The sequence below is a fragment of the Salvelinus fontinalis genome, chromosome 15, assembly GCF_029448725.1.
Source record: "Salvelinus fontinalis isolate EN_2023a chromosome 15, ASM2944872v1, whole genome shotgun sequence".
Classification (NCBI taxonomy): domain Eukaryota; kingdom Metazoa; phylum Chordata; class Actinopteri; order Salmoniformes; family Salmonidae; genus Salvelinus; species Salvelinus fontinalis.
Genome location: NC_074679.1, coordinates 14,698,463 through 14,724,381, shown reverse-complemented (window position 1 = coordinate 14,724,381; position 25,919 = coordinate 14,698,463). Strand labels below are relative to the sequence as shown.

The 25,919-nt window shown below is 42.7% G+C and overlaps 1 protein-coding gene across 5 annotated transcripts in view; it reads right to left on the bottom strand.

Annotated features, from left to right (window-relative positions):
* LOC129811461 (kinase D-interacting substrate of 220 kDa B-like) overlaps positions 1–25,919 on the bottom strand; it is a 108,508-nt gene that overhangs the window by 70,607 nt on the left and 11,982 nt on the right. For all 5 annotated transcript variants that reach the window (XM_055862787.1, XM_055862788.1, XM_055862786.1 and 2 more), the window contains exons 2-16: positions 21,126–21,263; positions 19,124–19,222; positions 18,351–18,449; positions 15,963–16,061; positions 15,732–15,830; positions 15,461–15,559; positions 13,969–14,166; positions 9,932–10,030; positions 9,332–9,430; positions 9,027–9,125; positions 6,636–6,813; positions 6,168–6,332; positions 5,121–5,300; positions 4,066–4,231; positions 3,674–3,825 (exon numbers count right to left, since the gene is read on the bottom strand). In XM_055862787.1, the coding sequence (XP_055718762.1) occupies positions 3,674–3,825; positions 4,066–4,231; positions 5,121–5,300; positions 6,168–6,332; positions 6,636–6,813; positions 9,027–9,125; positions 9,332–9,430; positions 9,932–10,030; positions 13,969–14,166; positions 15,461–15,559; positions 15,732–15,830; positions 15,963–16,061; positions 18,351–18,449; positions 19,124–19,222; positions 21,126–21,242 (1,948 nt within the window). In that variant the 5' untranslated portion in view covers positions 21,243–21,263. The remainder of the gene's footprint in view (positions 1–3,673; positions 3,826–4,065; positions 4,232–5,120; positions 5,301–6,167; positions 6,333–6,635; positions 6,814–9,026; positions 9,126–9,331; positions 9,431–9,931; positions 10,031–13,968; positions 14,167–15,460; positions 15,560–15,731; positions 15,831–15,962; positions 16,062–18,350; positions 18,450–19,123; positions 19,223–21,125; positions 21,264–25,919) is intronic.

Below are 25,919 nucleotides of genomic sequence, written 5' to 3'. Positions count from 1 at the left end.
ATCGCAATACTCATTAGTATCGTGGCAAGGAAACGAAACACGAAGCGGATTAACTTCTTTATGAAAACAGGCCTAATGGTGGAAACAAACATCATTATGTTGTCATCCAGAGTCACATTTACATTCCAAGCTATAGCACACAATATACTGTATTTTACATACAGCAGGTTTTTAAAGGACTATAGAGTTTGGTCTGCTTCCTGTTTACATTATGCCATGGAAAAAATATTGCAATACTGGTATCGGGGCGGCAGGTAGCCTAGTGGTTAGAGTGTTGGGCCAGTAACCGAAAGGTTGCTGGATCGAATCCCTGAGCTGACAAAGTAAAAAATCTGTCGTTCTGCCCCTGAACAAGGCAGTTAACGGACTTCCCTAGTTAAATAAAGGTTAAATTAAACAAAAAATAAATAAATAAATCGTAACAGCCCTGAAATAACTACGCCCTTCCAGGAGTTAGACATGAGGCAATGACAGCCACATTAACACTAACCTGTACCCTACCTAGTCCCTTTACCCCTACCTACATGTACACATTACCTGTACCCTAACTAGTCCCTTTACCCCTCCCTACATGTACACATTACCTCCACTAACCTGTACCCTACCTAGTCCCTGTACCCCTACCTACATGTACCCTACCTAGTCCCTTTACCCCTACCTACCTGTACCCTACCTAGTCCCTTTACCCCTACCTACCTGTACCCTACCCAGTCCCTTTACCTCTACCTACATGTACAAATGACCTTTACCCCTACCTACATGTACAAATTACCTCCTCCAACCTGTACCCTACCTAGTCCCTTTACCCCTACCTACGTGTACAAATTACCTCCTCTAACCTGTACCCTATCTAGTCCCTTTACCCCGACCTACATGTACACATTACCTCCACTAACCTGTACCCTACCTAGTCCCTTTACCCCTACCTACATGTACACATTACCTCCACTAACCTGTACCCTACCGAGTCCCTTTACCCCTACCTACATGTACCCTACCTAGTCCCTTTACCCCTACCTACCTGTACCCTACCTAGTCCCTTTACCCCTAGCTACCTGTACCCTACCTAGTCCCTTTACCCCTACCTACCTGTACCCTACCGAGTCCCTTTACCCCTACCTACCTGTACCCTACCCAGCCCCTTTACCCCTACCTACCTGTACCCTACCTAGCCCCTTTACCCCTACCTACCTGTACCCTACCGAGTCCCTTTACCCCTACCTACCTGTACCCTACCTAGTCCCTTTACACCTACCTACCTGTACCCTACCTAGTCCCTTTACCCCTACCTACCTGTACCCTACCGAGTCCCTTTACCCCTACCTACATGTACACATCACCTCCACTAACCTGTACCCTACCTAGTCCCTTTACCCCTACCTACCTGTACCCTACCTAGTCCCTTTACACCTACCTACCTGTACCCTACCTAGTCCCTTTACCCCTACCTACCTGTACCCTACCGAGTCCCTTTACCCCTACCTACCTGTACCCTACCTAATCCCTTTACCCCTACCAACCTGTACACATCACCTCCACTAACCTGTACCCTACCTAGTCCCTTTACCCCTACCTACATGTACCCTACCTAGTCCCTGTACCCCTACCTACATGTACCCTACCTAGTCCCTTTACCCCTACCTACATGTACACATTACCTCCACTAGCCTGTACCCTACCTAGTCCGTTTACTCCTACCTACATGTACAAATGACCTTTACCTATATCTACAAATGACCTTTACCTCTACCTACATGTACAAATGACCTTTACCTACATGTACAAATGACCTTTACCTCTACCTACATGTACAAATGACCTTTACCTACATCTACAAATTACCTTTACCCCTACCTACATGTACAAATTACCTCCTCTAACCTGTACCCTACCTAGTCCCTTTACCCCTACCTCCATGTACACATTACCTCCACTAGCCTGTACCCTACCTAGTCCGTTTACTCCTACCTACATGTACAAATGACCTTTACCTATATCTACAAATGACCTTTACCTCTACCTACATGTACAAATGACCTTTACCTATATCTACAAATGACCTTTACCTCTACCTACATGTACAAATGACCTTTACCTACATGTACAAATGACCTTTACCTCTACCTACATGTACAAATGACCTTTACCTATATCTACAAATGACCTTTACCTCTACCTACATGTACAAATGACCTTTACCTACATGTACAAATGACCTTTACCTCTACCTACATGTACAAATGACCTTTACCTACATCTACAAATGACCTTTACCCCTACCTACATGTACAAATTACCTCCTCTAACCTGTACCCTACCTAGTCCCTTTACCCCTACCTACATGTACCCTACCTAGTCCCTTTACCCCTACCTACCTGTACCCTACCTAGTCCCTTTACCCCTACCTACATGTACACATTACCTCCACTAACCTGTACCTTACCTAGTCCCTTTACCCCTACCTACATGTACCCTACCGAGTCCCTTTACCCCTACCTACCTGTACCCTACCTAGTCCCTTTACCCCTACCTACCTGTACCCTACCTAGCCCCTTTACCCCTACCTACCTGTACCCTACCTAGTCCCTTTACCCCTACCTACCTATACCCTACCTAGTCCCTTTACCCCTACCTACCTGTACCCTACCTAGCCCCTTTACCCCTACCTACCTGTACCCTACCTAGTCCCTTTACCCCTACCTACATGTACACATTACCTCCACTAACCTGTACCCTACCTAGTCCCTTTACCCCTACCTACATGTACACATTACCTCCACTAACCTGTACCCTACCTAGTCCCTTTACCCCTACCTACATGTACCCTACCTAGTCCCTTTACCCCGACCTACATTTACACATTACCTCCACTAACCTGTACCCTACCTAGTCCCTTTACCCCTACCTACATGTACACATTACCTCCACTAACCTGCACCCTACCTAGTCCCTTTACCCCTCCCTACATGTACAAATCACCTTTACCTACATGTACAAATCACCTTTACCTACATGTACAAATCACCTTTACCTACATGTACAAATGATCTTTACCCCTACCTACATGTACACATTACCTCCACTAACCTGCACCCTACCTAGTCCCTTTACCCCTACCTACATGTACAAATCACCTTTACCTACATGTACAAATCACCTTTACCTACATGTACAAATGATCTTTACCTCTACCTACATGTACAAATGACCTTTACCTACATGTACAAATGACCTTTACCTACATGTACAAATGACCTTTACCCCTACCTACCTAGTCCCTTTACCTCTACCTACATGTACAAATGACCTTTACCCCTACCTACATGTACAAATGACCTCCTCTAACCTGTACCCTACCTAGTCCCTTTACCCCTACCTACATGTACAAATGACCTCCACTAACCTGTACCCCTGCACATTGCCTCAGTACTGGTACCCCCTGTATATAGCCTTGCTATTGTGTTATTTTATTTTTTACTTTAGTTTATTTAGTAAATATTTTCTTAACTCTATTTCTTGAACTGTATTGTTGGTTAAGGGCTTGTATTTGGCGCAAGTGACAAATAAAGTTTGATTTGATTTTGATTTGACTGTACAGGAAGTACACTGTATAAGAGACAGGTAAGAAGACAAGATTCTAAAGGATATCCACAGTGGACACATAAGGTAGTACCTTGGTTCTCCTCGTTCTTGAACACCCTGAAGAGGCGGGTGGCCATGAAGCCAAACTCCCTCTCACAGGCGTCAGACAGAGTGGCTATCATCTCTGCCATAGACGTCTCTCCTCCCACACTGGACAGACGGTTGTAGTCTGTGAACAGGAACCTGACTCACAGACACACACAAGGTTTCTTGAAAATACTTTTTCTATTCAAGGCTGTACACATCAAGGTGTAAGTGTTTATATATATGTGTGTGTGTGTGTGTGTGTGTGTGTGTGTGTGTGTGTGTGTGTGTGTGTGTGTGTGTGTGTGTGTGTGTGTGTGTGTGTGTGTGTGTGTGTATGTATGAGTGTGTATGTGTGCATACGTGTGTTCATCTGTGTGTATCCTGTATGTGTATTACCTGACAGGCAGGGCGCGGGTGGTCTGCTCAGGCAGCTCGGGGGGGTTGACGAACATGAGTTTAAGAAGCAGCTCCAGGTAGCCCACCTGACGGGCCAGACGGGTACTGAGGACCCACGCCCAGTTCCAGTTCTCCCCCTCACGATGACCCCCATAGTACACCAACACTGGAGAGAGAGAGAGAGAGAAGAATACATCATATTTCTGATTGACCATCAGACTTTCACCCACCTACGTTGACATCAAGTGGCAAGAACCTTAAAAATGTTTTATTTAATGAAACACTGTACAGCTGCTCAAAACTAACAGACCAATGGCGCCCTCTAGTGATATAATACGTGCAACTTTCCCTAACCGCAGAACACCCAGGCCAAGGCCTAAACTTCTTATTTTATGTATTCTATTCTCTTCCGCTCCATTCTACTCTACTCTACAAACATCTCTACTCTACAAAATATTATCGTTTTCCGCTCCATTCTATTCTACTCTATAAACATCTCTACTCTACAAAATATTATCGTTTTCCGCTCCATTCTATTCTACTCTATAAACATCTCTACTCCACAAAATATTATCGTTTTCCGCTCCATTCTACTCTACTCTATAAACATCTCTACTCCACAAAATATTATCGTTTTCCGCTCCATTCTATTCTACTCTATAAACATCTCTACTCCACAAAATATTATCGTCTTCCGCTCCATTCTATTCTACTCTATAAACATCTCTACTCCACAAAATATTATCGTTTTCCGCTCCATTCTACTCTACTCTATAAACATATCTACTCCACAAAATATTATCGTTTTCCGCTCCATTCTATTCTACTCTATAAACATCTCTACTCCACAAAATATTATCGTTTTCCGCTCCATTCTACTCTATTAACATCTCTACTCCACAAAATATTATCGTTTTCCGCTCCATTCTACTCTACTCTATAAACATCTCTACTCCACAAAATCTTATCGTTTTCCGCTCCATTCTACTCTATAAACATCTCTACTCCACAAAATATGATCGTTTTCCGCTCCATTCTACTCTAGTGTTTCTCACCAAAGAAGACGTAGAGCAGGGCGAGGAGGCTGAGGGAGACAGCGATGGCCAGGCGGTGGGTGACTGTGAAGCCCAGGACCAGAGCTACAGAGCCACACAGCAGCAGCGTGAGGAACACCACCAGCCAGGAGAACTGGAACAGAGGTTCAATCTGCTGGCCCGCAAAATTCTTCATCTCATCTGTAGGAGGGGGGGAAGCAGGTTACACATAAGAATAGGCAACTGCAAATGAGTCAGGGCCTTCAGCTGGTCCTGCCTAACACGGGGACCTACAAATGAGTCAGGGCCTTCAGCTGGTCCTGCCTAACACGGGGACCTACAAATGAGTCAGGGCCTTTAGCTGGTCCTGCCTAACACGGGGACCTACAAATGAGTCAGGGCCTTTAGCTGGTCCTGCCTAACACGGGGACCTACAAATGAGTTAGGGCCTTTAGCTGGTCCTGCCTAACACAGAGACCTACAAATGAGTCAGGGCCTTTAGCTGGTCCTGCCTAACACGGGGACCTACAAATGAGTCAGGGCCTTGAGCTGGTCCTGCCTAACACGGGGACCTACAAATGAGTCAGGGCCTTTAGCTGGTCCTGACTAACACGGGGACCTACAAATGAGTCAGGGCCTTTAGCTGGTCCTGCCTAACACAGAGACCTACAAATGAGTCAGGGCCTTTAGCTGGTCCTGCCTAACACGGGGACCTACAAATGAGTCAGGGCCTTTAGCTGGTCCTGCCTAACACAGGGACCTACAAATGAGTCAGGGCCTTCAGCTGGTCCTGCCTAACACGGGGACCTACAAATGAGTCAGGGCCTTTAGCTGGTCCTGCCTAACATGGGGACCTACACCTGAGGCACTAAGGCAGAGAACTGGGACTGAGTAAAAATGAAACACATTGTACAGGTAATGTCCAGAACTTTACTAAATAGGCTGACATGTTCACTTTGAGATTGATATTATTGTTGTAGTAGTATTTTACTATTTTTACATGAGCGCGCTTTGTGACGCTTCAGCTGAAACAAAACAGTCAAAAACAACCTGGTGGTCCTTTCTTACCCTCCAGTTTCTTGAGCAGGAAGGACTTGCCGCTGCCCCACTGGGCGTACAGGCCCACACAGATAGGAGGCTGCATGGTGGGCTCACTGAGGATGTCTGCTAGGGCACTGCTGTACAGATCATACCCCAGCATGTCACCGTCAGACTCAGAAGGAGACAGGTGCTCTGACAGATAGGGGGAGGGAGAGAGAGAGAGAGAAGGGAACGGGGAGAGAGAGAGAGAGAGGGGGAGAGTGTGAGTGGTCATAACTTGATAAATACCACCATTTATCAAAATAAGAGCAAGCGAGCTAAACCTTCAGAGTAATGATTCATATTAACAGGTGACTTAAATAATAGCAGTTGAATGTTATATTTTATTTGTTACATTGGTCTTTCATAATAACAGGTTCAAATTCAACACTAGAGTACTTGTTTACTATATCTGTTTTAATATGCATGTCTTCATGATAAAGTATAAATTCTCACTGGCTCCAAATATTTGGGTGAGGATGCTTTTCTGATGGGTGCAGTCAATGTTGTAAGGCGTCTCGCCGGCCTTGTTGGGGCGGTAGAGCAGGCGGCCATCTTTAGGGTTCCTCAGGAGGAGCTCAGCCAGCTTGCGGCTCCGCCCTCTGATGGCAATGTGAAGGGCTGTGTCTCCTTTCTGGACACGGGGAGAGAGAGATGATTAGAGTAGAAATGATTAGACTAGAGATGATTTGAGTAGAGTAGAGATGATTCGAGTAGAGTAGAGATGATTAGAGTAGAGTAGAGATGATTAGAGTAGAGATGATTAGAGTAAAGATGAGTAGAGTAGAGATGATTAGAGTAGAGTAGAGATGATTAGAGTAGAGTAGAGATGATTAGAGTAGAGATGATTAGAGTAGAGTAGAGATGAGTAGAGATGAGTAGAGATGATTAGAGCTCTGGATAAGAGCGTCTGCTAAATGACTTAAATGTAATGTAAATGTAGAGCTGATTAGAGTAGAGATGATTAGAGTAGAGATGATTAGAGTAGAGATGATTAGGGTATAGATGATTAGGGTAGAGATGATTAGAGTAGAGATGATTAGAGTAGAGATGAGTAGTGTAGAGATGAGTAGAGTAGAGATGAGTAGAGATGATTACAGTAGAGATGATTAGAGTAGAGATGAGCAGAGTAGAGATGAGTAGATGATTAGAGTAGAGTATAGATGATTAGTAGAGTAGAGATGATTAGAGTAGAGTAGAGATGATTAGAGTAGAGTAGAGATGATTAGAGTAGAGATGATTAGAGTAGAGATCATTAGAGTAGAGATGATTAGAGTAGAGATGATTAGAGTAGAGGTGATTAGAGTAGAGGTGATTAGAGTAGAGGTGATTAGAGTAGAGTAGAGATGAGTAGAGTAGAGATGATTAGAGTAGAGATGAGTAGAGTAGAGGTGATTCGAGTAGAGATGATTAGAGTAGAGTAGAGATGATTAGAGTAGATATGATTAGAGTAGAGATGATTGAGTAGAGATGATTAGAGTAGAGATGAGTAGAGATGAGTAGAGATGAGTAGAGATGATTAGAGTAGAGATGATTAGAGTAGAGTAGAGATGAGTAGAGTATTAGAGTAGATATGATTAGAGTAGAGATGATTAGAGTAGAGATGAGTAGAGTAGAGATTATTAGAGTAGAGATGAGTAGAGTAGAGATGATTAGAGTAGACATGATAAGAGTAAATTAGAGATGATTAGAGTAGAGTAGAGATGAGTAGAGATGATTAGAGTAGTGCAGAGATGATTAGAGTAGAGTAGAGATGATTAGAGTAGAAATGTTTAGAGTAGAGTAGAGATGTTTAGAGTAGAGATGATTAGAGTAGAGATGATTAGAGTAGAGATGATTAGAGTAGAGATGATTAGAGATGATTAGAGTAGAGTAGAGATGATTAGAGTAGAGTAGAGATGATTCGAGAAAAGTAGAGATGATTAGAGTAGAGATAATTAGAGTAGAATATAGATGATTAGAGTAGAGTAGAGATGATTATAGTAGAGTAGAGATGATTAGAGTAGAGTATAGATTATTAGAGTAGAGTAGAGATTATTAGAGCAGAGTAGAGTAGAGATGATTAGAGTAGATATGATTAGAGGAGAGGTGATTAGAGGAGAGGTGATTAGAGATGATTAGAGTAGAGGTGATTGGAGTAGAGATGATTAGAGTAGAGGGGATTGGAGTAGAGTAGAGGTGATTAGAGTAGAGATGATTAGAGTAGAGGTGATTAGAGTAGAGGTGATTAGAGTAGAGATGATTAGAGTAGAGTAGAGATGAGTAGAGTAGAGTAGAGGTGATTAGAGTAGAGATGATTAGAGTAGAGTAGAGATGAGTAGAGTAGAGTAGAGGTGATTAGAGTAGAGTAGAGGTGATTAGAGTAGAGGTGATAGATGATTACAGTAGAGTAGGGGAGAGAGATGATTACAGTAGAGTAGGGAAGAGAGATGATTACAGTAGAGTAGGGGTGAGAGATGATTACAGTAGAGTAGGGGAGAGAGATGATTACAGTAGAGTAGGGGAGAGAGATGATTACAGTAGAGTAGGGGTGAGAGATGATTACAGTAGAGTAGGGGAGAGAGATGATTACAGTAGAGTAGGGGAGAGAGATGATTACAGTAGAGTAGAGAAACTTTACAGTCACACACAATGTGGATATATATTTGGCGGTCACATCAGACATTGACAGACATAAACCAGTAACATCGTTAAAATGTCAAGAACATTTATCTTCCATTTAACTTTTCATCTCATAATCAGTCTTGTGAAAAGCAAACTGACAAACATGAAATTCTTTGGCTTGAATACAGAACCTGTGATGATATGCGAATGACATAGGCTCTATATGTTGTGTTTCTCCAGTACCTTGTCGACAGCAGCCACCTTGGCCCCTCTGTGCAGGAGCAGCTCTACTATCTCAATGTTCCTCATCTTGGTGGCTTTGATCAGAGGGGTCTCTGAATCCTGAAACACACATGATCATCATCATCATCTCAGACCTAGAGAATATAAGCAAGCAACGGTTTATTTGCAACTTTAATGGCTTGTGAAAAAATATTTTTGAAACAAGGATAACTTCATCACGATGTGTAGAATAGGGGAGAGAGAATATGTCATAGTGCAATGAAATGACTGTTAATTAATATAGAGCAGTTGTGGCTGTTCCTTACCTTGGTGCAACTCTCAGTGTCCGGGTTGCACTGGAGGATGTCTCTCACCATGGTGGCGTTCCCTTTCTCTACCGCCCAGTAGAGAGCAGTCTTACTGTCCTGTTTAGCACAGTTGAGAACATGGTCGTATTCATTGAATCAAATCAAATGTTCTTTGTCACTTGCTTCGTAAACAACCGGTGTATTTGTAAATTGTTTGTAAAAATTATGATAATGCCCTTTTCGTGTTAGAGCTGTTTGAAAAGATGCCTAAAACGTTTAGCATGTTTTGGTGGGATGGAGTTTTGGCCTGCCTGGTGACATCACCAGGTAAAATGAGTTAATAGACCAATAAGAGAGTTCCAAACCGCTCTGCCAATTACAGGTTGTTTTCAGTTTTCCCCTCCCTACTCAGACCACTCCCAGACAGTCCTAGCTAAACTCTTGCCTGAGAAATTGCTCTTTGCTAAGAAGCTGTTTTTTTTGTTGTTTTCAATTAAAATGGGAAAAAAATATAACAGTAAGGTACTTCATTGTTACCCAAAAATGATTTGATATGGAGATAGAAACGGCTGCATTGGACTTTTAACAATGTGGATGTGTCACATTAGAGACTCCTACCTGTCCCCTGACGTCAATGTCGGCATATTTGTTCAGAAGGGCTCTGACGATCTCCACATGTCCTCCACGCACTGCTCCAATCAGCACAGTCTCCCCACTCTGTGTGACACACACAGGAAACACCACAGGCTTTCAATACAGCGAACACACACTGAATGATCCCACAACAGAGGAGATAGACTATACTGTAGAGCAGCTGATGATACTGTTACCATCAGCACAGCATTATCCATATAGCATGACCTTTATCATTCAGGTTGATATAATCCTGTCTAGACTCTACCCTGTGTATTGGCAGGGTTGTCAGGGCAACATTTCAGCTAATCTTTAGTGACTGGTGATGGTTGCCTACCCTGTCTGGTATGTTGACCCTCCTTTAAACTAACCATCTTTACCTACAGTATGTCTCTCTTCCTATCTAGTCTATAGCAGTGGTCACCAACCTTTTCTGAGTCAAGATCACTTTCACAGTCAAAAAGCTGAGATCTACTGCTCAGATTTGATTTTTACATTAACCCACACAAACAGTTCGGTAGGAATGAGGTTTGGGCAGTAGGCCTAATACATTATCACAGCATATTAGCTATATGATTGGCTTGTCAATATTGTTAATCAGACCATATTATATTTCAAAACTCGAGCTTTGATAACAAAACAGATCAGTTGGTTTAGCCCTTGTGAGGCACTGTGGAGCATGAATTGAATTCATTTGTTTTTTATTTTACTGGACTGATGGTACCTGCATCTTTTTTACATTTATTTTTATTTTACCTTTATTTATACAGGTTTTTTCTCATTGAGATAATATCTCTTTTCCAAGAGAGACCTGGTCCAAAAACAGCTGGCTTAAAAACAATTACACTCTTCTATGATATATACATCGATCAAGTGTTTAAACTCCACCAACTAAACTAGATCATCACATTTTAAAATGTTCAGGAGAGAATTCCAGGACCACGGAGCTGAGTAACTAAAACTATTTCTACCATGACCTGTTCTCATTTTTGGTACTGTTAGAAGCAAATCAGAATGGGACCGTAATTTATATTTATTTACTGACCTGACTAAAAAAGAACAGAGATAAAATGGCATTTTACCCAATATGGCCTTATAAATCAGTGTATACCAGTGTTTAAGCCTACGCGAGGTCAATGACGACCAGCCAACAGCGCTGTAGAGATCACAATGATGTGTTAGACGTTTCTGATTGGTAATGAACCTGAGGGCTGCATGATACACTGAATCAAGTGCTCTCAGGGTAGTGGCTGAGGCCTGCATATATATAATATCACTAAAATCTAAAACCGACAGTAATGTACATCATACCAGCTCCTTCCTGGCCTCAAAAGAAAAACAAGCCTTATGCCGGTAATAAAAACCTATTTTCAGCTTGAGCTTCCTTATCAAGTTCTCTACATGCAGAGTGAAGCTCAGCTTATCATCAACCCAGACACCAACATATTTGTACACTTTAACTTGCTCTATAGTATGTCTAGCCAATGTAGCAATGACATGATTTGTAGCATACCTAGCATTTGAAAATACCTTGCATTTTGTTTTACCCAAATTTAAAATCAGCTTTAATTCATACAGATTCTGTTGTATGATGTTAAATGCTCTTTGGGCATTTTCAAAAGCTAAAGATAAACTACTACCACTTGAATAAAGAACAGTATCATCTGCATAAAACTGAACATCCGCTGTTTCAATAAGATCCCCAATGTTGTTGATATACAAAATGAACAACAGTGGGCCCAAAATAGAACCTTGCGGAACACCTGAGCACACATCTATGGACTCAGATTTACAACCATCCGCCATTACACATTGTGTACGATTTGATAGGTAATTTATAAACCAATCTAGAGCATGACCAGTAATTCCACAACTTTTTAACCTTTGCACTAACACAGCATGGTCCACGGTGTCAAAAGCCTTTGACAAATCAATAAAAACAGACACACAATGTAACTTCTGATCAAGAGCACAGTGGATGTCATTTAAAACCTTCAATGTAGCTGAAACAGTGCTGTGGCCAGACCTAAAACCTGATTGCATTCCATTTAAGTAGGTCTTTAGCTGCCTACAAACTAAGGACTCCAGTACCTTTGACAGTACAGACAATTTTGATATGGGTCGATAGTTGTCAAGTAGCGAGGGATCTCCACCTTTCAGGAGAGGCAGTACATCAAACGTGAGGTTAAAAATACATGTTATGGGGGGAGCAATGATGTCTGCTGCTAGGTGTAGGAGGCGGGGGTCTAGTTCATCAGGGCCAGGGGATTTTTTTAAATACATTTCTTTCAGGGCTTTACACACTTCTGAAACAGAGAAGGATGAAAATGAGAACCTGGTGAAGGAGTGCACAGGGGTGTCGGGTAAATTTATAGGGGGCTCAATTATACCTTTGACCTTTTCAAATAAACTGCCTGCATCTAAAAAATGCCGGTTCAAGGCTTTCAGAATGGTGGTTCTCTCAGTTACAATCTGTGTGTCGACCAACAATTGTTTAGGAAACTGTGTATCTTTTTTTCACTCCAAACCTTTCACTACTTGCCAAAATTTGAATGGATTATTTAAATTTTATGAAGTAGATTTCAGGTAGTGGTCTGCTTTCAATTTATGGATCATAGCCACACCCATATTTCGAAGACGTTTAAAAGCCATCCAATCATCTGCCAAACCAGTCCCTCTTGCTTTAGCCCACATAACATTTCGTTCCCTTATGATTTTAGTAAGATCCTCAGTAAACCAAGGGTTCTCTCTGCCCTTAATCCTATTGCATACATCCTGGAATGCGCTGTGGAAGTAAGAAAAGGCTAGTTCAACATCAGGGATCTGATGGTCAACGAGGTCAAATCACGACGTCAGTTATCTTCAGGTCGAAAAGTCGGAGCTCTAGAAAGATGCTCGAGTTTCCGACTGGGAATTTCGAGTTGGATGACCGTTCAAAACGATTTTTCCCAACCGCCTTTCACGTTTCCTTTCCTCTGGTGAGACTGACCAGAGAGAGGGCACACCGTTTTCCACCTGATGGCGAAACTCGAGTCCCACCGCATCTGCCTCATGTACAAATTCATGTTGTTCCTATGACCAGAGAAAGTTAAATATATTCCTTAATATTAAAATCGACGCGACGAGCTGCTAATAATAATAAAACGCAGGGCTATCGATACTTGGCTACTCATTCATTGCAGCTGCAGCCCGAGCGGAAGTACGGAGAAGCGCGTTTTGTAATAGTGTTGAATAAGAACAGTGACAGTGCTGAATATAAACTTCAACATGAATTCACTCATAAAAACAGCAGCTCTTTGCTGTATTCGTTGACAGTCTCTCTGTGGTCATGGTTTTAAAAGGTATTACATCTTATGTCGGCTGGTAGCCTATTAAAAACGTGGCTGTGGCCAGGGTCACGGAAGCTCTGTAGCCATGTTGATTTGAGCTATCCGATTGGGCAGCGCAGTAGGTGCACTCGATTTAGTCACAGATTTGCCAGTCCGCCGGGCAGGCGGACTTTGTCTCATGGGAACACTTTGCTTACCCGGTGCGCAGGACTTTTGAATCAAGTGCACCTACCGGCAACAACTCAACACGATTTTTTAAAAAGAGCACAAGACTTTATCCTTCATTGGCTTTTCTACAGAAATATTTGGTGATCGACTAGGAATGCCTTGAAGATAAATCGGTTGGCAACAACTGGTCTATAGCTGTCACGTGTGCTCCCTCTCCGGCCTCTAGGTCACCAGGCTGCTCGTTATGGCGCACACCTGTCACCATCGTTACGCGCACCTGCGCATCATCAGACTCACCTGGACTCCATCACTTCCCTGATTACCTTCCCTATATATGTCACTCCCTTTAGTTCCTTCCCCAGGGGTCATTGTTTATGTTCATATGTCACTTCTGTGCCTTGTTTGTGTTTCTTATTTTTGTATTATGTTGTGTTTATTTATTAAAACACTCACTCCCTGAACTTGCTTCCCGACTCTCAGCACACATCACTACAATAGTATACAGCCTGTGTTGTTGTCACCTACCCTGTCTGGTATGTTGACGTAGGTGCCAGCATCCAGCAGGTCCTGCACAATCTCAGTATAGCCCTCCTTGGCAGCAATCATCAGGGCTGTGTTGCCGTCCTTGTCTGTCATGTTGACATTGGGGTTCCTCTTCAGAAGCTCCTTCACCACCTCATTGAAACCACCCCGCACCGCCACGATTAGAGCTGTCATGGAATTCTGATAGGGGGAGAATAACAGTCTGATTTGAGTGATTTATCACAATGCTGATAGGGGGAGAATAACAGTCTGATTTGAGTGATTTATAACAATGCTGATAGGGGGAGAATAACAGTCTGATTTGAGTGATTTAGCACAATGCTGATAGGGGGAGAATAACAGTCTGATTTGAGTGATTTAGCACAATGCTGATAGGGGGAGAATAACAGTCTGATTTGAGTGATTTAGCACAATGCTGATAGGGGGAGAATAACAGTCTGATTTGAGTGATTTAGCACAATGCTGATAGGGGGAGAATAACAGTCTGATTTGAGTGATTTAGCACAATGCTGATAGGGGGAGAATAACAGTCTGATTTGAGTGATTTAGCACAATGCTGATAGGGGGAGAATAACAGTCTGATTTGAGTGATTTAGCACAATGCTGATAGGGGGAGAATAACAGTCTGATTTGAGTGATTTAGCACAATGCTGATAGGGGGAGAATAACAGTCTGATTTGAGGGATTTAGCACAATGCTGATAGGGGGAGAATAACAGTCTGATTTGAGTGATTTATCACAATGCTGATAGGGGGAGAATAACAGTCTGATTTGAGTGATTTAGCACAATGCTGATAGGGGGAGAATAACAGTCTGATTTAGCACAATGCTGATAGGGGGAGAATAACAGTCTGATTTGAGTGATTTATCACAATGCTGATAGGGGGAGAATAACAGTCTGATTTGAGTGATTTAGCACAATGCTGATAGGGGGAGAATAACAGTCTGATTTGAGTGATTTAGCACAATGCTGATAGGGGGAGAATAACAGTCTGATTTGAGTGATTTATCACAATGCTGATAGGGGGAGAATAACAGTCTGATTTGAGTGATTTAGCACAATGCTGATAGGGGGAGAATAACAGTCTGATTTGAGTGATTTAGCACAATGCTGATAGGGGGAGAATAACAGTCTGATTTAGCACAATGCTGATAGGGGGAGAATAACAGTCTGATTTGAGTGATTTATCACAATGCTGATAGGGGGAGAATAACAGTCTGATTTGAGTGATTTAGCACAATGCCTCCAAGTGGTATGACTGGGAATATCATCTGGAAAGACTTTATTATACAAGGCCTCATGTACTTTTCAACCACAACCTCTAACAATACTGAACCTGTTGGTGAAAATAGCAAACAAACAAACGCCTGTCTTGTGTGAGCCTTTAGTGAATCGTTGTGAAGGGCCAAACTATTGTTCGTGACCGTATAGGGATATCCTGGAGTTTTAATGAGAGTAGAGAGGTCCACTTACCGCTCCCTCCTGGTCCACATCAGCCCCATTGACCAGCAGGTGCATCACACTGTCAAAGTGGCCCTTCCTGGCTGCCCAGATCAACGGGGTAGTGCCATACTGAGAACAGGGCAGGAGAGAGAGAGAGAAAGACAGCATTGATGATTATTGAAACACCTTAAGTAGGATCATTGGCGGAGTTTAAATAAGATCGAAACTTACTTTAGGTTGCTTTTTTAAAATAATTTTGTATAAGACAGAACCGGTGGTGAGTATGTGTCTGTGTGCTTACCTTGTCAGAGCAGTTGACTTTAGCGCCATGCTTAATGAGGAGATGGACGATCTCAGCATGGCCTCGTCCGGCTGCCCAGATGACAGGGAACACACTGTACTGGAAGGACAGACATAAGCATATTTAACTAACACTGTAATACACTAATGATATAGAGTACCTAATTATGACAACAAGTTATTTAATGTATGAATAAATACAAGGTCAAAGCTCTTTATATAGGAATAGTACCTGGCCAGTGATGTTGGGGCTAGCTCCTTTCTCCAGCAGCAGCTGGGCCACCTCCACACGACCCTTATAGGAAGCCCACATGAGGGCGCTCCATCCCCCCTGTACAGTAAAACACACGAGAGAGAGAGAGAGAGAGAGACAGAGAGAGAGAGAGAGAGAGAGATAGAGAGAGATAGAGAGAGACAGAGAGAGAGAGAGAGAGAGAGAGAGAGAGAGAGAGAGACAGAGAGAGACAGAGAGAGAGAGAGACTCAGTGAGCACCGTCTGGCTATAGAGACCGGTCGTCACAGACAAACCTGGCTGCCCAGAGAGGACAGGCTGTGCTCACTCTGCTCCAGAGGAGAGGTAGAGACAGAGGTGCATTTCCTACTACACTGTGACAAATACTCAGACCTAAGAGCATATTTATTTCCCAAAATTATAACTCAATACAAAGAATTTGAAACTATAAAATATGAAGAAAAAATCAAATATTTATTGGGTGAAAAGCCAAAATGTGCAGTTTTGGCAGCCAAATATGTGTCCTCCTGCCACAACCTGAGGGACAGCCAGTGAAAAATGCAAAGTAATATTGATAATATTTCCCATTTAGCTTAGTTTTGTTTTGTCTTTCATACCAGGTCATATGTCTTCTCAAGTCATATTGACACTGGTCTACTACTGTTGCTTTAATTTATTGTTGTTCTGATTAATATTGTTGTTGTTGTTAATGGTAATCCCATGTCCACTACTACTGTTATTATTGCTGTTGGTCCCACCATTTATTTATATATAAATATATATATATTTTGTATATATATACATATACATATATATTTGATTTTTATTTTTCGATATGTATACTTTGACAATGTAAGTAATAACGAACCTACCATGTCAATAAAGTCAATTGAATTGAATTGAATTGAATTGACAGAGATAGAGAGAGAGAGAGAGAGAGAGAGAGAGAGAGAGAGAGAGAGAGAGAGAGACAGAGAGAGAGAGAGAGAGAGAGAGAGAGAGAGAGAGAGAGAGAGAGAGAGAGAGAGAGAGAGAGAGAGAAAGAGAGAGAGGGAGAGAGACACATAGAGAGAGATAGAGAGAGAGACAGAGAGACACAGAGAGAGAGAGAGAGAGAGACAGAGACAGAGAGACAGAGAGACACAGAGAGAGAGAGAGAGACAGAGAGACACAGAGAGAGAGAGAGAGAAAGGGGGCAGCAGTGGAGTGGTCATATAGCACGACGTGTACGTAGCCACACAGTGGATTTAATACTGTTATTAGTACAGACAGGCTGGCACCAAACACTGCCATGACTGATGTCACCTTAGAATAGAACAAGTCCACTAAATAAAACATCCGAAATGAAAACAGCACATCTCAGAAGGTAAAATGTATCTTAAGTGAGAAAACTTTGGTCATGACGACAATCATAATGAACAAACAGGCATTAGTCTTTTCTCCATTACCCCCCCACCCCCCAATGCTACTTAAATATCACTCTCTGAATGCTTTCATTTGCAGAGGAAAACCAAAAGGCTCATCTCTCTCATTGGCATACTGCAAAAACAAGGCAGAATAGCCTTGACTATGAACTATACTATGAAATGTGAATGAACACAGAACTGTGGAAAGATACTGTAGGATATGAAGAGGTTGTTTTACAGTTATTAACCAGGTTAATGTACTCCAGACATCCAGAGCTCACGAAATGCAATTATTACAAAATGGAGGAGATCATACTGAAGCTAATGGAATCGTGTCCGAAGCTAATGGATGAATCACTACAAAGCAGGGCGTCATTGTAAATAGGAATTTGTTCTTAACTGACTCGCCTACTTAAATAAAGGTTAAATACATTTTTAAAAAGCAGCCTGGAATGGATTGCAGTGACACATAAAAAAATAGAGGAAGAATGTGAAGAAACGAGTTCTACCATGTATGTCAGGTCTGGTAGTGTGACAGCAAAAAATAAAGAATATCCATGCAAATGGACCAATAAAGCAAGTATTGTACTGTATTGTTTTGTATTCTGCGGTTGTAACCAATCAGCATTAGACCCATCCGTCATATAAATTGTATTGTATTCTAGCTCTCATACGGAATATCCTAAGGACACTATTAATGACAGATACACTGCTGTGCCAGAGTTGTAAGCTACCTTCTTCACCCCAGAATGTTTTAGACATGAAAGCTTTTCAAAATACATTATTATCCAGAAAAAAAGGCCAGATCAAGCATAATCATCCTTTCATCTTTTTCTAAAGATGTTTTTCCTGTTTCAATCAAACTAGTTTTTCAAGAGAAATATTACTGACAGGTTCAAAAGCTTTACTGTTTTCTTCAGAGTGCCCACTCTGCCAATGTCTCTTCCCAATACCCAGTACCCAGTGCCCTCCCCTCTCCTACCATGTCCCGGTGCTCCAGGCTGGCATTGTTGGCCAGCAGCTCCTTCACCACCTCCACATGGCCCTCCTTAGCCGCCGAGATCAGCGCCGTCCAGCAGTCCTGTTGACGGGCAGAACATACAGGGGTTACACTGGGTCGCCACGGAAACCCCAATCACGTCGTGGCTCCACAATGCTGAACCTACCAGCTGGTCGTACCAGGTGCTCATGGATGCAGGGTGGAGACAGTTAGTGTCAGACAGAGAAAAGAGATAGAAAGCGAGAGAAAGAGAGAGAAAGAGAGAGGGAGACGGTGCCCAGGTCTGGCCAGTCTCACTCAGTCTAGTGTAGTGAGAGTCTGAGTGTGTGTGTGTGGTTTAGTAAGAGGTTGAGTGTGTGTGTGTGTGTGTGTGTGTGTGTGTGTGTGTGTGTGTGTGTGTGTGTGTGTGTGTGTGTGTGTGTGTGTGTGTGTGTGTGTGTGTGTGTGTGTGTGTGTGTGTGTGTGTGTGTGTGTGTGTGTGTGTGTGTGTGTTGATGGAGACAGCAGCTCTACACCCTGTCATTTACTCTAACTGAGGCCTGAGGCATTCTACAGGTGTTCATTATGGAGCTCTGTATTAACCCAACCACAGTGTGGTGAGTTCTGCAGCCTGGACACTAAGACCCCTGTGCCATGTCTGAATAATGTGGCTAAAACGACACCAAACCTCAAAGCCATGGTCTAACTGTGTGTCTAACTGTGTGTGCATGCGTGTTTGTGTGTGTGTGTGTGTGTGTGTATGCGTGTCTGTTTACCACGTCATCCAGGTTGACATTGGCTCCCCTCCTGAGGAGCTCCTGGACCATCTCTAGGCTGCCCTGCTCTGATGCCACCATCAGGGGAGTCTGACCATTCTGAGGAGACATATATATATATACATATATATATATATATATATATATATATATATATATATATATATATGAGAGAGAGAGAAGAGAGAGATAGAGAAGAGAGAGAAGAGAGAGATAGAGAAGAGAGAAGAGAGAGAAGAGAGAGGAGAGGAGAGAGATAGAGAAGAGAGAGGAGAGAAGAGAGAGAGAGGAGAGCGAGAGAGAAGAGGAGAGAGAGAGAAGAGAGAGGAGAGAAGAGAGAAGAGAGTGAGAGGAGAGATAGAGAAGAGAGGGAGAAGAGAGAGGAGAGAAGAGAGAGAAGAGAGAGATAGACAAGAGAGAGGAGAGAAGAGAGAGATAGAGAAGAGAGAGGAGAGAACAGAGAGAGAGAGAAGAGAGTGAGAGGAGAGATAGAAGAGAGAGAGAGAGAGAAAAGAGCGAGAAGAGAGAGAGATAGAGAAGAGAGAGAGAGAGAGACAAACAGTTATCAATCACACCAAAGTAGCCTAACAACTAAGCCCAGATTTCATTGGAGCATCACTTTAATATGATGATATAATTAAGCAATAAGGCCCGACGAGGTGTGGTATATGGCCAATATACCACGGCTAAGGGCTGTTCTTATGCACAACGCAACGCGGAGTGGCTGTATACAGCCCTTAGCCGTGGTATATTGGCCATATACCACAAACCCCGGGGTACCTTATTGCAATTATAAACTGGTTAGCAATGTGATTAGAGCAGTAAAAATACATGTTTGTCATACCCGTGGTATACGGCTGTCAGCCAAACAGCATTCAGGGCTGGAACCACACAGTTTATAAAGTGGTATGAAAGATTCAAAAATGGGTTTACACAGAATACTAATGGCTGTTTTAGTTGCTTATTCACCTGGTAAAGAGTTAAATATGTGGAGGTTGGATTATTTGGTAGATTTAAGCTGCGATCACACAGGCAGCCCAATTCTAATATTTTTTCCACTAATCACATTGACTAATCACATCAGATCTTCTCACATCAATTCATTTTTCAGAAAAGAATATCAGAATTGGGCTGCCTGTCTAAAAAAACTATCAGCATACAGGATTTAAAATACCTGTTTTAAAATCTTAAATAAAATGTGTTCCCAACAACGGAGGGGTATCCTACGAAGCAAGCTAGATCTACTCAGGGTTTTCTAAAGCTAACCAGCTTCAGTTAGCTTCACATTCCATCTCAGGCTTCATCCGTACTACAATGGTGGATATTGCTCTAGCATGCTTGTAACTGCGTGTGCATGTCACATATGGCTAGTGGCTGAACTCTTCATTGAGACAATGTTAAAGGGGAAGTTCACCCATTTTTACATATGGCCTTATTTTCATTCTTTCTGTGCTAGTAGTTGATCCCCGAAACAGTTTTTATTTATTTAAATATTTTGTTTCATTTCAGAGAAAAAAAAATCTCACATTTTGCTGAGTCATCGCTTGCCATTGACTACAATGCATTATGTAAATGTGTCTAAAGCATGTTATGAAACACTCCAAACCAACTCCTATTACATCACAATCTCACTCTGGATAATATCTCTGCACTAAATGTTGTTGCTTTTCCCCACTGTGCCATAAATCCATGTTTGAATGATGCTGTTTACAATAACAAGAAAAAAAATGCAGACATGGATTTATGGGACAGTGGGGGAAAAAATCTAAATTAAGTAGAGACATTATCCAGAATGAGATTGTGATGTAATATGAGGTGGTTTGGAGCGTTTTATTAAGATGCTTAGAAACATTTTCATAATTCATTGTCGTCAACGGCTCAAAAATATTTAAAAAACAGTTTGGGTGATCAACTACAAGCACAGAAAGAATGAAAATAAGGCCACATGTAAAAATGGGTGAACTTCCCCTGTAATGTATACTTAGCAGTGCCTTCCACTCACCTCGCTCCTGCTGTCCACCTCCTTGAACTTGTCCAGGTGGGCTTTGATGGCCGGCACGTTGTCCTCCTCCACGTAGCTGAACAGGCTCTGGATGGCCAGAGAGGTGCTGGTGTCCATGGCTACGCCTCACCGCCACGACTGAGACACACAAAGAGAGAGGTTATTATGACACATAAGCCTGGCTGGCACAGTAGCTGGCTGGACATATTTGAAGCTCATGTTCATAAGAACATCATAACAAAACACATTCATAAGCCAGAAGGTAGTGCGTATGGTCCAGTACATCACTGGGTCCAAGCTTCCTGCCATCCAGGACCTCTATACCAGACGGTGTCAGAGGAAGGCCCTAAAAATTGTCAAAGACTCCAGCCACCCTAGTCATAGACTGTTCTCTCTGCTACCGCACGGCTTGCGGTACCGGAGCACCAAGTCAACGTCCAAAAGGCTTCGTTACAGCTTCTACCCCCAAGCCATAAGAATCCTGAACAACTAATCAAGGGCTACCCAGACCCCTCTTTTACGCTGCTGCTACTCTCTGTTTATAATCTATGACTAGTCACTTTAACTCTACCTACATGTACATATTACTTCAATTACCTCAACTAACCGGTGCCCCCGCACATTGACTCTGTACCGTTACCCCCTGTATATAGCCTCACTTGTTATTTTACAGCTGCTGTTTAATTATTTGTTACTTTCATTTTCAATGTTTTACTTATCTATTTTTTTTTTTACTTAACACTTATTTTTTTAATTTACTTCTTAAGGCATTGTTGGTTAAGGGCTTGTAAGTAAACATTTCCAGGCAAGGTCTACCTACACCTGTTGTATTCGGCGCATGTGACAAATAATATTTGATTGTTGATCGCTTCTCACGTCATTTCCGGTCACAACTTGCAGACTAGTTTACGTGCTGTACGCTGTGCGTTTTGTTGCCAACCTTACTTTGCTACCTGACGGTTTTTACTTTTAATTACCGTTTATATTTTTAGTTTTTCCCCTCGCTCAACTTTTTCACTCCGGACACTTTATCTGGACGTGGTTCGTCAGGATCTCCACCAGCCGAAGCTAAGCAGTAACATTCTAATTGCAGTCGCTGTACTCATAATATACAGGAGAACGATCGCCTTACGGCGAGGATAGCTGTGCTGCAAGCCCAGCTTCAGACACAATCTTTAGGCAAGGGTAATTTCAGTGTAGAAAAGGATGAAACAGCGTCTGTGCCACCAGTAAGTACAGATAGTAGTATAAATGCTCTGATCTTATCTACGAACATAGACAGGGCTCTACCTCCCCTAGCTCCACAATGAAATAGGGTGCAGGCCAGGAAGCAGGCTGTTAGCCAGCCTGCCAGCTTAGTGGAGTCTGCCACTAGCACAGTCAGTGTAGTCAGCTCAGCTATCACCATTGAGACTGTGTCTGTGCATCGACCTAGGTTGGGCAAAACTAAACATGGCGGTGTTCGCCTTGCTAATCTCACTGGAATAAAGACCTCCTCCATTCCTGAAATTATTGAAAGTAATTGTGATAAGACACATCTCAAAATAGGGCTACTTAATGTTAGATCCCTCACTTCCAACGCAGTTATAGTGAATGAACTAATCACTGATCATAATCTTGATGTGGCCTGACTGAAACATGGCTTAAGCCTGATGGATTTACTGCGTTAAATGAGGCCTCACCTACTGGTTACACTAGTGACCATATCCCCAGCGCATCCCGCAAAGGCGGAGGTGTTGCTAACATTTATGATAGCAAATTTCAATTTACCAAAAAAAAAACAATGTTTCGTCTTTTGAGCTTCTAGTCATCGTCTATGCAGCCTACTCACTTTTTAGAGCTACTGTTTCCAGGCCTCCTGGGCCATATACAGCGTTCCTCACTGAGTTCCCTGAATTTCTATCGGACCTTGTAGTCATGGCAGATAATATTCAAATTTTTGGTGACTTTAATATTCACATGGAAAAGTCCACAGACCCACTCCAAAAGTCTTTCGGAGCCATCATCAACTCAGTGAGTTTTGTCCAACATGTCTTCGAACCTACTCACTGCCACAGTCATACTCTGGACCTAGTTTTGTCCCGTGGAATAAATGTTGTGGATCTTAATGTTTTTCCTCAAAATCCTGGACTATCGGACCATCATGTTATTACGTTTGCATTCGCAACAAATAATCTGCTCAGACCCCAACCAAGGATCATCAAAAGTCATGCTACAAAATACTCAGACAACCCAAAGGTACCTTGATGCCCTTCCAGACTCCCTCTGCCTACCCAAGGACATCAGAGGACAAAAATCAGTTAACCACCTAACTGAGGAACTCAATTTAACCTTGCACAATACCCTAGATGCAGTCGCACCACTAAAAACCAAAAACATTTGTCATAAGAAACTAGCTCCCTGGTATACAGAAAATACCCGAGCTCTGAAGCAAGCTTCCAGAAAATTGGAATGGAAATGGCGCCACACCAAACTGGAAGTCTTCTGACTTGCTTGGAAAGACAGTACTGTGCAGTATCGAAGAGCCCTCACTGCTGCTCGATCATCCTATTTTTCAAACTTAATTGAGGAAAATACCTAGGATCAAGGGAGACACTCAAGTGTTTTAGTACTATATCTCTTGACACAATGATGAAAATAATCATGGCTTCAAGCTGCATACTGGACCCTATTCCACCTAAACTACTGAAAGAGCTGCTTCCTGTGCTTGGCCCTCCTATGTTGAACATAATAAACGTCTCTCTATCCACCGGATGTGTACCAAACTCACTAAAAGTGGCAGTAATAAAGCCTCTCTTGAAAAAGAAAAACCTTGACCAAGAAAATATAAAAAACTATCGGTTGATATCGAATCTCCCATTCCTTTAAAAAAAAATTGAGAAAGCTGTTGCGCAGCAACTCACTGCCTTGCTGAAGACAAACAATGTATACGAAAGGCTTCAGTCTGGTTTAAGACCCCATCATAGCACTGAGACTGCACCTGTGAAGGTGGTAAATTACCTTTTAATGGCGTCAGACCGAGGCTCTGCATCTGTCCTCGTGCTCCTAGACCTTAGTGCTGCTTTTGATACCATCGATCACCACATTCTTTTGGAGAGATTGGAAACCCAAATTGGTCTACACGGACAAGTTCTGGCCTGGTTTAGATCTTATCTGTCGGAAAGATATCAGTTTGTCTCTGTGGATGGTTTGTCCTCTGACAAATCAACTGTAGATGTTGGTGTTCCTCAAGGTTCCGTTTTAGGACCACTATTGTTTTCAGTATATATTTTACCTCTTGGTGATGTCATTCGGAAACATAATGTTAACTTTCACTGCTATGCGGATGACACACAGCTGTACATTTCGATGAAACATGGTGAAGCCCCAAAATTACCCTCCCTGGAAGCCTGTGTTTCAGACATAAGAAAGTGGACGGCTGCAAATCTTCTACTTTTAAACTCGGACAAAACAGAGATGCTTGTTCTAGGTCCCAAGAAACAAAGAGATCTTCTGTTGAATCTGACAATTGATCTTGACGGTTGTACAGTCGTCTCAACTAAAACTGTGAAGGACCTTGGCGTTACTCTGGACCCTGATCTCTCTTTTGACGAACATATCAAGACTGTTTCAAGGACAGCTTTTTCCATCTACGTAACATTGCAAAAATCAGAAACTTTCTGTCCAAAAATGATGCAGAAAAATTAATCCATACTTTTGTCACTTCTAGGTTAGACTACTGCAATGCTCTACTTTCTGGCTACCTGGATAAAGCACTAAATAAACTTCAGTTAGTGCTAAACACGGCTGCTAGAATCTTGACTAGAACCAAAAAAAAATATCAAATTACTCCAGTGCTAGCCTCTCTGCACTGGCTTCCTGTTAAGGCACGGGCTGATTTCAAGGTTTTACTGCTAACCTACAATGCATTACATGGGCTTGCTCCTACCTATCTTTCCGATTTGGTCCTGCCGTACATACCTACACGTACGCTATGGTCACAAGAAGCAGGCCTCCTAACTGTCCCTAGAATTTCAAAGCAAACAGCTGGAGGCAGGGCTTTCTCCTATAGAGCTCAATTTTTATGGAATGGTCTGCCTACCCATGTGAGAGACGCAGACTCGGTCTCAACATTTAAGTCTTTATTAAAGACTCATCTCTTCAGTAGGTCCTATGATTGAGTGTAGTCTGGCCCAGGAGTGTGAAGCCTTGCTGTCTCTGCCTGGCCGGTTCCCCCCCTCTCCACTGGGATTCTCTGCCTCTAACCCTATTACAGGGGCTGAGTCACTGGCTTACTGGTGCTCTTCAATGCCTTCCCTAGGAGGGGTGCGTCACTTGAGTGGGTTGAGTCACTGACGCGATCGTCCTGTCTGGGTTGGCGCCCCCCCTCGGGTTGTGCCTTGGCTGAGATCTTTGTCGGCTATACTCGGCCTCGTCTCAGGATGAGTTGGTGGTTGAAGATATCCCTCTAGTGGTGTGGGGGTTGTGCTTTGGCAAAGTGGGTGGGGTTATATCCTGCCTGTTTGGCCCTGTCCAGGGGTATTGTCGGATGTGTCCACAATGTCTCCCGACCCCTCCTGTCTCAGCCTCCAGTATTTATGCTGCAGTAGTTTGTGTCAGGGGAGTTATATCTGGAGTATTTCTCCTGTCTTATCCGTTGTCCTGTGTGAATTTAGGTATGCTCTCTCTAATTCTCTCTCTCTCAGAGGACCTGAGCCCTAGGACCATGCCTCAGGACTACCTGGCCTGATGACTCCTTGCTGTCCCCAGTCCACTTGGCTGTGCTGCTGCTCCAGTTTCAACTGTTCTGCCTGC